The 13340-nt window shown below is 37.7% G+C and overlaps 1 protein-coding gene across 2 annotated transcripts in view; it reads right to left on the bottom strand.

Moving 5' to 3' along the window:
- Positions 1 to 13340, bottom strand: part of Frk (fyn related Src family tyrosine kinase) — a 119599-nt gene that overhangs the window by 12341 nt on the left and 93918 nt on the right. For both annotated transcript variants that reach the window (XM_029482170.1, XM_021174495.1), the window contains exons 4-6: positions 12384 to 12547; positions 10104 to 10272; positions 4543 to 4701 (exon numbers count right to left, since the gene is read on the bottom strand). In XM_029482170.1, the coding sequence (XP_029338030.1) occupies positions 4543 to 4701; positions 10104 to 10272; positions 12384 to 12547 (492 nt within the window). The remainder of the gene's footprint in view (positions 1 to 4542; positions 4702 to 10103; positions 10273 to 12383; positions 12548 to 13340) is intronic.

The raw sequence follows: 13340 nt of genomic DNA, 5'->3' as shown, positions 1-13340 counted from the left end.
AAGAAGAAGAAGAAGAAGAAGAAGAAGAAGAAGAAGAAGAAGAAGAAGAAGAAGAAGAAGAAGAAGAAGAAGAAGAAGAAGAAGAAGAAATGTGGGCTGGAGAGATGGATCAGTGGTTAAGAGTCACAACCATCCATAACAAGATCTGATGCCCTCTTCTGGAGTGTCTGAAGATAGCTACAGTGTACTTACATATAATAAATAAATAAAAATTTTAAAGAAAAAATGTATATGCCCTCTCCTATTGGTAGCTCATGTATTTTATTTCCAGTAAATCACATAATTTAATGCACAGACCAATATTCAAACTGTTTTCTATTATTTCTACTTCACTGGGATTCTGACTACCTGCAGAAACAGGCTTTAGAATAGAGACTCTAATTCAGGCATGTTTGAAACTGAAATGATATGCTCTCTTGAAAGCTGTTCTGTGCTATCTGCCTAGACATGCCATTTCTATGACTCTTAAACACACACCACTGAGGGATTATGGAAATATATCATGTTTCTGTAGAGCAACTGCTATGCAGTTATATTTGATTGAAGAAGATATTAATAAAAATAACATATCTGCCTGTTTCAGTCCTCTTCAGCAAACTCTGCATGAAAATCATGAACCATGTTTCAGGACATAACTTATCAAAACAGAAAGTATTTGCTATTCCGTAAAGGGTACATCAACGTTTGATGTTTGTTAGATGTTCTGTAAGTATTCACTAAGCAAAAAAGAAAGCTCAACAAACTAAACCAAATACAGGTATTTACTTCAAGTTTCAGTAAGCTGTTGTTAGTGAAATATGTGTGTTCTTACACATATTTCATTATATTGCCTTAATTACCAGGGTTTTCTTAAATGGTATATACTAAAGGGTCAATAAGTATGTCATTAATGTATTAATTTTGCTGCCAAAATGTGTGTAACAGTTTTTCAATTTGTAGTTTTTCAATTTCAATATGTAAATATTCTTTTACAAATATTAATTATAAATGTGCATAGTTGCTTTTCACTTGACTCCTCCTAAATGCTTGCACCCAAACACTGGAAAGAACATTCCACCTCACACCAGTATCATCCTGTATGTTCCATTACACTGCCTAGTTTCAGTCTTTAATGAACCCTGCATAAATTAGAGTATGCTCAGCAAATAACTTCAGTAAAAAGTGACATAGAATTAACATTCAGCATAGTTTCATTTTTACAGGCCTGTATAAACTGTCCATGTTTGTTTAATGTTTGCGTTACTTGGGTTAAGTGAACACGAGAGACTTCTTTACCCCCGAGTTTTGATCAGTAGGCATTTGGCTATTCATACTTGACACCAGATATCTGCTTCTCCTATCTTTCTCTGTCTTGCCACTTAGTAACACTGCCATGCAACAGAAATGCTATTACTTTATCATAATGTGAATACATAGTTTATATCCTTACCTTCTTTTGATTAAACATTCATGTTAAGAATGAGAGTGTCTATTTGTTTAGACATTTTTTTAAATAAGCCACATAAAACATGGAGTTCTGAAATATATTCTTCCAGAAAGGTGATTTCTCTGCCTTTTCCATGTTGATCACTGTTTTCTCATATGAAGATATAAGCATGTCTTTACCCTCTTCCAAAATTATTTAATCTTTTATTTCTTCCATCATTATATGTATTAAGATACCCAATTGACATCAAATTTGGTACTTTAGGATATTCTTTTTCTCAAAAAGTGTATTTAATTTAAAATGATATATGTAGTGTAAAAATAATAAATTTCAGTAATATACATATATATATATCATCAAATATTCTCAATGCCAAGTTATTTTAATAAGCGTCTCCATTTTGAAGTTGCTACCAAAACAAATCAGCTAAGATTAGAGACTATAAAAGGTTTATATGGACAAACTGTCTATGTTCTTTCAAATATGCTTCATACTATAATCCTATTATAGAGGGTATGGAAGATTTTTACCAATAAGGCCAATACTGAAAGACTGTACAATATGCTTTATTATTCTGAAGAGTTCACTGGCCTACGAACCACTTAATATCACAACCACCATGCCTGAAAACTACAATAAAGTTCACAAAGTTGCAGCAGTTTATATCTTCAGAAGGAAATCTAATACATCCTATCACTGAAGACTTCTAACACAACAACACATGATCTAATGAGCTACATACAGGGAGCAGAATCCTTTCAGGATTATTTACCTCTTTGTTGATAAAAAATTAGATGTAATAAATATAAATCCATCACTCCTCCTATCTGTGAAGTATCTTTGAAGATGAAGGGCTTAGTGAATACATCCCTAGTGGCCTAATCCAGAATACAAGGATTGTAACCGAGTAAAGCACATCTGCATGTCAAGTACATCCTCAGTCAGAGGGTTTTTGATGTACCAACTAAGGGTTTTCCTGTTGGTACCTCAGTCTCAAAACTAGTTAAGTCCAAATCCCAATTTTATTAGTTTATAGGTGATCTTGACTTAATAATTCAGCCAGTCACCATATATTAGTATACACCCCTGTGAATCAGATGTTGCTCAAGGACTAAAACAGACACAGCTTCCTATCCAGCCAAGCACTCACGCAGATGGAAATGCCTGTGCAGACTTTCAGGAACTGAGAAGTAAACAGAACCTAGTCTCATCTACCAGAGAAATAGAGTCCTGTGTATCTCCCTCAGGTGGCAATGTCTATTGACAGTAGAACACAGACTTTAGCCCTAGCCACTTAAGAGTCACAGAGAGCCTAGTGAGCCTCCCCCAGTTAGCAACACTCACTTCTGTCACAACCTCAGCCTCGATCACCTGAGAATCCCACAAAACTTACATACCTCCCACAAGTAGCACTACCCACTCCCGCTGTGACCTCAGTCCCTGTCACCTAAGGACCAGCTGAATAATGGTGCAGCCTTCCACTGACTTCTGAGTATCTGTAGCAAGTACCTGCTAACTCTCTAGAAGGGCCAATGCTGTCACCAGAAGCTGCACCTAGCCCTAGCTAGCTAAGCTTAGAGTACTTCAGATACTTCATTTGTACATTGACACTTGAGTGGCCCCAGGACTGAATCTTGAAGACCATTCAGCTGGCCCATAATCAGACAAGTTTAGGTGGCATCAAAGAAAGGTCTAAACAGCTACTCTATACAAGTGGGACAAATATACATACCAAAAATCACTACCGATAACCTACCTCCAGAACCCTAGGTCCTTTAAAAAAAATTATAATATGGAAAACCAATAATATATCTTCTCCAAAAGTTAGTACTACCACAGTACTATTGTTCCCTGGGAAAACAACTTAGCTGATACACAGGACAATGATTTAGAAATAACAATTATAAATATGTTCAAGAAAATCAAAGAGGATGGGAGTAAACACTGTGACTAGATGACATTAACGAGACAATGAATTATGCTAGGAGAGCATCTTAGTTGGAAGAACTATCAGTTGGTGAGAAATCTGAAGATGGAAATCACAGACTGAGAAAAAACAAAGACAAGTTAGAGAAAACCAATTAATTCAATGCAATTCTACCTAATAAGTGACATTTGCTAAGTACTTTATTATGACAGAAATTCTTCTGCTTTGCCCTGGGACTAAGGCAGGAAGTGTCAATGGCTGAAGTTAATTCTCCTGTGGTGATTCCCTATTCTGACGATGCTAGATTTGGTGACCACAGGCAAGGGAGCTATATATACTTTGGTTTTACAAAGCACTGTGTAGGACACATCTTTGTCTCAGTCTTTCTTGTTTTGAAATTTAGAATTGCCAGATTCACACGTCCCCCTCAGAAATCTCCTCCTTCTGGACTCTTCCCCCCAACTATTCTCACCTGCTCACAATTCTATCAGTCTTGCTCTGATGCTGTAAAAATCAGTGGAAATCTCTATTTTTCAAGCACAAATTATTCTGCTGGTAGTTTATCTCAATTCTGAGCATCTTGTTTCAGTGCTTATTATTTTTGAATTATTCAGTGTGATAAATATTGCAGTGCCCTTACTGTGACTGCCAGAATCAAATGCAGGGATACAGCAATACTATATTTCTGCTTTTTAGTCTGAAATTTCTCAGATTGCCTAGATATAGAAGTAGCTTTGAATAACACACACACACACACACACACACACACACACACACACACACACACACACAAACAAAGCCTCAAATAACTTTTTAAAAATTTTTCTCCAAAGTATTCCAGGTCCATAAAGTGTACTCCACAGAAAATATTTGTTCATGACTAATAATGTTCAATTAGCTGAAGGAAACACAAAATATCCATTCACCCATTTCCCACACTACATTTAAGTGCTCCAATGTGTCTATTGTGCACAATTAGATTTTCCACTACATAAATATTTTTGCTCTTTTGAGAACAAAGAACATATTCCATTAAATAGTAGTTGAGCTGGTCAATGTTAACATTCATTCTTACAGACACACACATTTTAAACATCTTTTGGTTATAGCAGGCTTACTAAATTGACATTTATGGGACTAGCTAAACTGAATTCCTCCTTTTCCTCCTTTTATTAAGTCTTCAGCTTACTTTGGAGATATTCTTGCAGACTTCCATGTCTCATCAACTCTGTAATAATATAAATTGGATCTTCTAAAGTGCAAACAGCATAGAGCTGGATGAGCTTTGGGTGTCTTAGGCTCTTCATTATCTGTGCCTCCCTCAGGAAGTCATTTGGATCCATTGAACCTGAAACAAGAAGAGGAGGAAATCACTTTATGTCACTGAGGTATTCTTATCCCCACAGCAGCCTGGTGGGAAACATCATGATTGCCTCCTGCCTCTTGATAATCTAAGAGCATCAGTGCCACAAATCTTCAGAGTTATCAAAGAATGAAATCAGTTCAGCCAGGGCAACCTAATTACTACATGTGCCATTGTGTCAGGGGTATGCAGTTTATGTGCTACCATGTGTAGGTGAAGAGCAAGTGGATTCAGGTCCGGATGACAAATGAAACAACAGAGAGATACTGACAGTGTAATTGATGACATGAGACAGGCATCTTCACATAAAGAGAGAGTGCCCATTAACACAAATACAGGCAGATAAAGAATATTTAATTACTCCACCCAGAGATCTTGGATTTAGAACCAGAGAGGACTGACTTCTGCCCTATCCTTGGTACCCACTCTGGGAACAGCTGAAAAGCACCTTAAAACTTAAAACTTTGCCATATTCCTTTCCTTAACTTTATAGAAATATAAGGTGTAAGCCAACTAAGAAATATTCAGGGACATTTCCAAAAGTTAACAGTGTGTTTCACCATTTTACATTTTTAATGTCAAACTGGTACTCAACCTTTTCTCCTACATTATCCATCCAGTTCCTCCATCAAAGGCCTAAAGGTTTGGGGCTCTGAAGCCTCCTTTGAAAACTCATTAAGAGATTGATTTTAAATAGTACTCTAACTCTAATTTTAAATGAACTCTAACTCATATACAATGTATCAAAGAGTCAATATCAAATAAAAAGGAGAAGGAAAGATGCCTGAAGTTTACATGTCAACAGTAATTTTTAAGTCTCTCATTTTTAGTATGTAATGTTGAGGAGGTATTACTGTGATTGATCATATCTTTATATTCACTTAGAACATCATTCCATTCAATATCTACTCTCAACAAGTACATCATGGTTGACATGGAAACCCAGACAATAGATACATTTCAACACTGTAAGGGTTGCACTGCGGCTTGTTTGTCAATGTGATGTTATTTTACACTAAGTAGTGAAATGGTGTACCCTTGCAAAGTTCAGCCACCAGGTTCAAAGTTCAACTGCAGCTATACAACTAGCTCTCTTTGTAGTCTTAAGCAAGTTGGCTGATCTCTCTAAACTTCAGAATTATAGAAGTACCTAGCACACTTTGACCCAATAACTGCTACTGGTGTTGGTGTTGGTGGTGGTGGTGGTGGTGATAGTGGTGATAGTGGTGATAGTGGTGATTTCACATACTCTTACGGATTAGAGAAACTGGACACATTAATTGTGTTTTGTGTTGGCTGGGGAGAAAAGACAGGGTTGTAAAGAAGAAAATAAATAAAGCTATTCTCTTCTTAAGGGAGCTATTTATGAGCTCCCTCAGTGCCAGCATTACCGCTGGTCAAAAAGTTTAAAATTTAGAATCATAGTAGAAAAATATAGGTGGCAATAAAAGAGACACATAAATCATACCAAACCACTTTTCATAGTGATTAAAAATAACCTTTATCAAATATAGATATAGTATGACCCTCTCCTCAAAAGAAAAAAGATTACAAAAGATATATCTGACTCATGAAGGTTGAAGTGAGAGTAGCCCTTGTAATCATCATTCAGACAGTTCTACAGGAACCTAGACAATCCCCGAGTCAGACTAATATAAGAGCTGAAGTTGAAGCACAATAGGAGTCCCTGTAGGTGAGAGCTACTCAGAATTTTCATGGCCAGGCCTGCTATAGCTGACCAGAGGAAGGGAGTTCCAATCTCAAGCCAGCTAGTAATGCAACATTAAATATTAATTTTTGCCTGTCAAAGTTAGTGTGGGAGTTGATTTCAGGCTCATCTTTATTGCGTGGTAGTCTGCTAGGCAATAAATAGCTGCTATGATTGATTAATGGCCTCAGTAAAGTGAAGACATTTAACCAATCACCAAAGCTGTTTGCTGCTATTACACTGTAAATCAATAATAACTATTCCTATTGGGAAGCAAACTATCGTGGCTTTTTTGACATAAGAAATATGACATTTTTCGTTGTTGTTGTTCTCTTTTGACCTCCAGAAAGCTTTCCTTGGAGAGCAATGTTAGGAAGGACAGCTTGCTGTTTATCTTTTAAAAGGAATAATTTAGATTGGACAATAAAGTTTCAGCTCAGTTGTCAACAAGATGATCATGTAGAAGTGCATAGTGACTGTGAACCAATTAATGCTGGAACAGGTTGTCCTCACTGGCAGTCATTGGTGACATCTAGCCACATACAAGTGTCTCTCTGATGCTTCATCTAGCAGATATGGATGCTGGAACCAAATTCCTGTATTCCAAGTCTATGCTTGGGAGCTCTGTCTGGAGCTGGAAGCTAACACTTTTAAAAAAACTTATGGCATTAAGAACCTTTGTGGCCACTGGTCTAATCTGTCCTCATAAGATTCTAGCAATGGGGAACTCTTATGATTCCCACATTCTGATGAGGAAATACAGAGAGTTTAATGAACCTATCCAGAGGCACAGACATAAAGCCAAGTTTGAACTCAGATTTACTTACCCCAAAACTTCTGGATCTGACATGTCACACTACAATACCCCAACATTTTCTGTCCCTAGCACACTTAATGTCTCAGCTGGTTTTCTTCACAATACCCCATGCCACAATAAAAACATTTAACCCATCATTTGATTGTTAAGTTACATCCAAACAACTGTAAGTTATTTTCCTTGGAAACTAATGGCTATCTGAGAATGGAATACAGACAGGGGAATTAAAAGGAGAAAGAGAATTACTTTGTAAGGTAGCACAATCAGAGTAGAATACCACATAACTTCTCAAATGTTGCAATCAGATCAAGTGCTGCTCTCCCTCATGACCTAGTCTGGGTTGATTTTTTGTGTAGATTTTGCATTTGATGATAGCAGTCATCAAAACTTGGCATAGAGAAATCAAACTGGAAGTAAGCTGGAAGCTTTCTCTCCATTCTTACAGCTTTCACAGTTTGGGGGACTGGGAGAGGATGCTGTGCAGGCTGCTAAGAAAGCGAACCATTCTCAGTCTTGCTCATCTGTAGACTCAGCATTCTAGAATACTGACCTGCCAGGTAAGATGTAGTCTAACTAGTGGTTATGATCCTTGCAGCATTATTAAAGCTAGATATGAGGTTGGCACCTCATATTGTGCTACCATAGGCAATAGGGCAATAGGGGAAAGACTGCTATGGTGATAACCAGATGATTTTTTGATGGGATTTGAGGCCCCATATGTGAGAAGAAATCTATTCCTGAACTAGGAACCTAGTTAAAGTATATCTATGCCTAGTGGGGTAATAGGTTTTCGTGAGAAACTTACTATTCTTGTTTTGCTGAATTAACATACTGTTGAGTTGCTTTCTAAATGTTTATACTCCTAGATTAGTTCTGCTCTTGCTTGTGGCTGTGGTCAGAGAAGTTTCTTTATGTGGTGGGCAGTGGCTAATGCAAAGACACATAAAATGTCAAAGTACTTCTAATAAGTGATTGGTGAGAATTCACCTAAACAGGACATCTATTATCAGTCTTCACATCAAGGCTCAGGGGACATTCTAGGATATGTAGGATTCCCATGAATCACTATCTTCTGATAGTGTTGCTGCACGCACAAGCCCAAGACAGCTGTAGTTGCCTGTATTAGACCTGCTCACAATTGTGTTTGTCAATATTCTGTCATAGGTGTGGAAAGGTATCATGAGGCTCTACCCCTTCCTTGAGAGCTACTGGCAGTTAATGGCTTCATACGCACATGGGGGGGGGGGGGAAGTCATTTTCTTCAGTGGTATAGCCACTAACAAGTTTCCCATGTTCCAGAATATATCGTGCCTATCCATACTTTTGCAAGCAACTAGATTAACCTTAGTTTATCAACATCATCCAAAAAAAAATAGACATAAAAGTACGTGTGGGAAGAAGAAGCAATTCAGGGAGAGTAAAGGGGGGAAATGAAAGTATAGTGGTGTGTGTTAAAATGATTTGAAAAGTATATTATATACATGTACACATTGACAAAGGATATACCTAAAATGATTCACAAATACGGTATCAACAAAAAAATACAACCCTATCAAAAGCTGAAACCCTACACTTCTTAAATGCAACAACTTTGTGTCATATTCTATATGTTACTTTCAATGAACCTTACCTCCTCTTGTCAATTCCTTGGGATTCCCAAAAGTGCCTTAACATGGAGTGTGCGAAACATAGTACTATACATAGTAACATCTGAGATCCTAAATTCTTAAGTTCAGGCAATAGGAGGCTTCTAAAAAAAATGTAAGCACTGTGGACTAGGAAATAATGGAGGTTCACAGAACACTGTAGTCTACCCAATAGTTACGATCCTTGCAGTGTTATCAGAGGTAGATATGAGGCGGCCGGAGACCTCATAGGACTGTTGTACTTCTATAGAATGCCATTTCTATATAGTATAATTCAACAATGATAACTATGGGTCAGAAGCTCTGCCATTTACTAACATTATAATAACAATATACTTTTTCATGACTGACTTTGAACCAAGAACTATACAATGCGTCTCTGCCAAGGACCTAATTTAATTTTTATAATAACTTTGCTAGAGTGGCCTTAGCATTAGTACTATTTTAATCATGTATAGTTCATCTCTAATAAGGAATGTTATTCCTTGAATAATTCTAGCTTGTCATCTGATTGTGTGTATATGTGTGTATGCAGGTGTGTGTGTGTGTGTGTGTGTGTGTGTGCCAGATGCCAACATCAGGTGTCTTTATCACTCTATTCCTTTATTTTTTTAATTGGATATTTTATTTATTTACATTTCAAATGTTATCCCCTTTCCTGGTTTTCCTTTTGCAAACCCCTTATCCCATACTCATTTTTTTTTAAACAAAACCTCCCTCTGACTTTAGTTCAAAGAGTCAGCAATATTGGCTGGCCAGCAAGAGTCCTACTGTGTCAGTGCTGGAAATTCAGGTGTGTGCTGCCATACTTGGCTTTTCACATGGGTGCTAGGGGGTGGTCAAAGTAAGGACCTCACACATGTGCATTAAGTATTTTACCAACTGAGCAATATCTCCAGCCCCTACATCTGATTGGTAAATTATGTTTTGCCAGTAAATTACAAAAAAAAAAAAAAAAAAAAAAAAAAAAAGAGAGGATGAAAGCCTAACAATTAAAAAGACAGAACTAAAGGTGTTTTCAGCTTCACTGGGATGAACATGCCCTTGTCTTCCTATTTTAAAAGCTCTCTATAGTTTTTAGTCGCCTAGGGCAGAACAATGGCAATGCCTGTCTACTGCCAGCACTGGCTGTCCTATGAGGTCTACAGCATTTACGATGGGAATTGTAATAAAAAGAAAATCAATGTGTGCTGTTTAACCTTTGACATTCTCGTACCTGGTTTTAACGTTTTTACAGCCACTGGAGTGGTATTATTCCACAGACCTTCCCAAACTTCTCCAAACTGACCGGATCCCAGTCGCTTCAGAAGCTGTATGGAGCTGCGGTCTATCTCCCACTGGTCCGCAGTTTTATATGACAAATCAAAAGGGGTTGGTACCTGGATCTGTCAGAGAAAAAGGAGAGTACTTGTCAGAAATAAGTTATGGTACTAGCTTAGAGGACAAACATTCCCATGTGAGTCTGATGACTTAAGTTTGATTCCTGGAAACTATGTAGAGTTAGAAGCTCTATGACTATACACTGCCTCTCTCTAACCTCTATATGCACACTATAGTACTTAAGTGCATGTACACTCACATATATAACATTTTGATTTAAAAATAGTCTTTAGACACACACCCCAGAGCTTCCAAGAACTAAACCACCAACCAAAGAGTACACAGGGGGTACCCATGGGTAAAGCCACATATATAGCAGAGAATTGCCTTATATGGCTTCACTGGGGGGGAGCCCCTCCTGTGGAGGCTCGATGACCCAGGCTGAGGCAGGAGTGGGTGGGCAGGTGGAGGAGCACCCTCATAGAGGTAGGGGGAGGGAGGAGGGAATAGGGGGCTTGTGGAGGGCAAACTGTGAAGGAAGATAACATTTGAAATGTAAATACAATAACCAATAAAAAAGAAAAAATAGTCTCTACTTTTTAAGGAAAATATTGATTCTAAATACCAAATATGGTAAATTAAAATCTGTACTATTAAGTCTTTAAAACAACCCTCTCTCCTGTGTTCCAGTGCTGTGTCCATCCACCCCACTCATACTCAGTGTCATCCTCGCAGGCGGCTGCAGGAACTTCTCTGCCTCCTGCCTTGCTGGATCCTCTCTATGAAGCTGACCTAGAAAAGCTCCCTCCCTCGCTCACAAGTCTTTCCTAACTTCTTGACTGTAGCATTTATTATATGCATCACATCTCTTTGCAAAATGAAACCATCAATTTTCCAATCCATTTTTGTCATTTCTCTTTGTTTTCTATTCACTCACTTACCTCAATTAATAAGAAATTTTGAGGCATGAAGTAGGCGTCTTCAGTAAATAAAACTGATGAGGCCAGTTATATATCCGAGCACTGTAATAGTTATTTGAATAATCAACTTGATTGAACTGAGATACACCTAAGCCAGTTGTTCTCAACCTGTCTATCAGGACCCCTCTGGCAAACCTCTGCCTCCCAGAATATTTACATTATTATTCAATACCGTAGCAAAATTACAATTATGAAGTACAATAAAAATAATTTTATGATTGGAGGTCACCAATAATGAGGAACTCTATTAAAGGGTCGCAGCATTTGGAAGGATGAGAACCACTGACCTAAGAGATTAATTAAACTTCTAGGTACTTCTCTGTTGGTATTTCCAAAGCCAATTAAGTAAGAAGAGCTCTGGTATAATCAACGTCTTGATCCTTTGTGCTCTTATATGATGATGGCATTCCTAAGCATGCTTAAAGAAAGGACAAGGTCTATTGGATGGCAGTGGGGTATTTCTTTGGAGCTGTATTTCTTATATGGTTCCCTTCTGTATTCTCTCTTTTACATATTTCCTATCTTCCATGAACCTGCTCAACCATAAACTCCTACCACCATGATGCTCTGCCCAGGTGTGCAGACAAAATAAATTTGTCTTCCTAGGTTGCTTCTGTCTGTTAATCACAGGAGAACTATGGGTAGTAAAACTCATTGTCAGGTTTACTGCATATATTATGTCTCTATTGCAGCTCTCAAACTCTAATACAGTTGTTCTCAACCTTCCTAATGCTGTGACTCTTTAATATAATTCCTCGTGTTGCGAATCCCAACCATAAAATTATTTCTATTACTTCATAACTGATGTTGCTACGGTTATGAATCGTAATGTAAATAAGTTATCTTTTCCAATGGTCTTAGGTGACCAACCCCTGTAAAAAGGTTGTTCAACTTTTCCCAAAAAAAAAAGAGTCATAACCCACAGGTTGAGAACCACTGATCTAATATAAGTGCACAAAATAACTAAAGATAGTAAAGGAATCAGTGTGTCTCCTATAAAATAATTAACAAAACAAACAAATTACCTTTTAAAATGAACATGGGATAGTGCTGACTATAATAGTTTCCCTACTCCTGCTCTAAGTAACCAAATGATTGTGATGTTATACGAACCAACAGCAAATGACAAGTGCTTCAGTGTCTGAGAGGAAAGTGTTAATTTAAATGATAAGTGAACTCAGCTGAAATACTTTCACCTTTAAGCATGGCTTCTCCAGCTTGACACATAGTCCGTCACTTGTTGTGGTGTAGTAGTTCACAAATTCATTCAGGGTTGAAAAGGTTTTCCTCCTGGTGAGGAAGAAGCCACCTTCATCCAACCTTCTTATTCTGTAGTGTTTTACAACACCTTCATCTAAAACTAGAACACAAAACAAATCCTGTCAATAAAGGTGACCCTGAACCCAAACCTTTTTTGTAGTTTGTCACTGTATGGAATGAAATTTTCACAAAACTGATATCTTTCAACTTTGTCACAGAATATATGAAATTTACAAAGAGGACACAGCCAAAATCTGTGGTGGGGAAACAGGGGCACTCACTAGAAGATAAGATTAATGGAAAGAGAGAACACATACTAAAAACTAAGAGTAACAGTAAAACATTACAAGCTTGGAAGGCGAGCAAGCATCACTGAAGAAAGCCGTAAAATTAAATATGCTGTTCTAATAATGGAAGCAAGAAAATCTTAATCTAGCTTAGAAATCACAGCATCCAGAGATAACAGCACAAGGTGTTGAGAAAAACAACTCATGCTGGTCTTTTACCCCAGGAAATCTAATAATGGGAAGAATGAAACAGAGTGAAGTATTAGAAGGGATTCCACAGTGCCAGTGCAAGTCACTGTGTAGGCACCCTTCTGTGCAGACTGATAGCAGAAAGATCCAACAGATGCAGTAGGAGAGGTTTTATGGAGCCTAAAATCCAGTTTACATGTTGCCCTGCAATATTGTTAAGTCCACAGGCAAATCCTTCTGCATCTGCATGGACAATAACCTGCATTACACTCTGGTAGTCTGAATGACCAGGGAAGTTTTCTTCTGTCATTGGCCACTAATCACTCTTTCTTGCTAACAACAATCCTTTTTACTCCAGAAAGTCCTTGCCCTCCTAGCAAGGTGAGAATCAGAAAGACACAAAACCCAGCCTGATCT

Source organism: Mus caroli, chromosome 10 (genome assembly GCF_900094665.2).
Source record: "Mus caroli chromosome 10, CAROLI_EIJ_v1.1, whole genome shotgun sequence".
Classification (NCBI taxonomy): Eukaryota; Metazoa; Chordata; class Mammalia; order Rodentia; family Muridae; genus Mus; species Mus caroli.
This window is presented reverse-complemented; position numbering and strand designations above follow the sequence as displayed.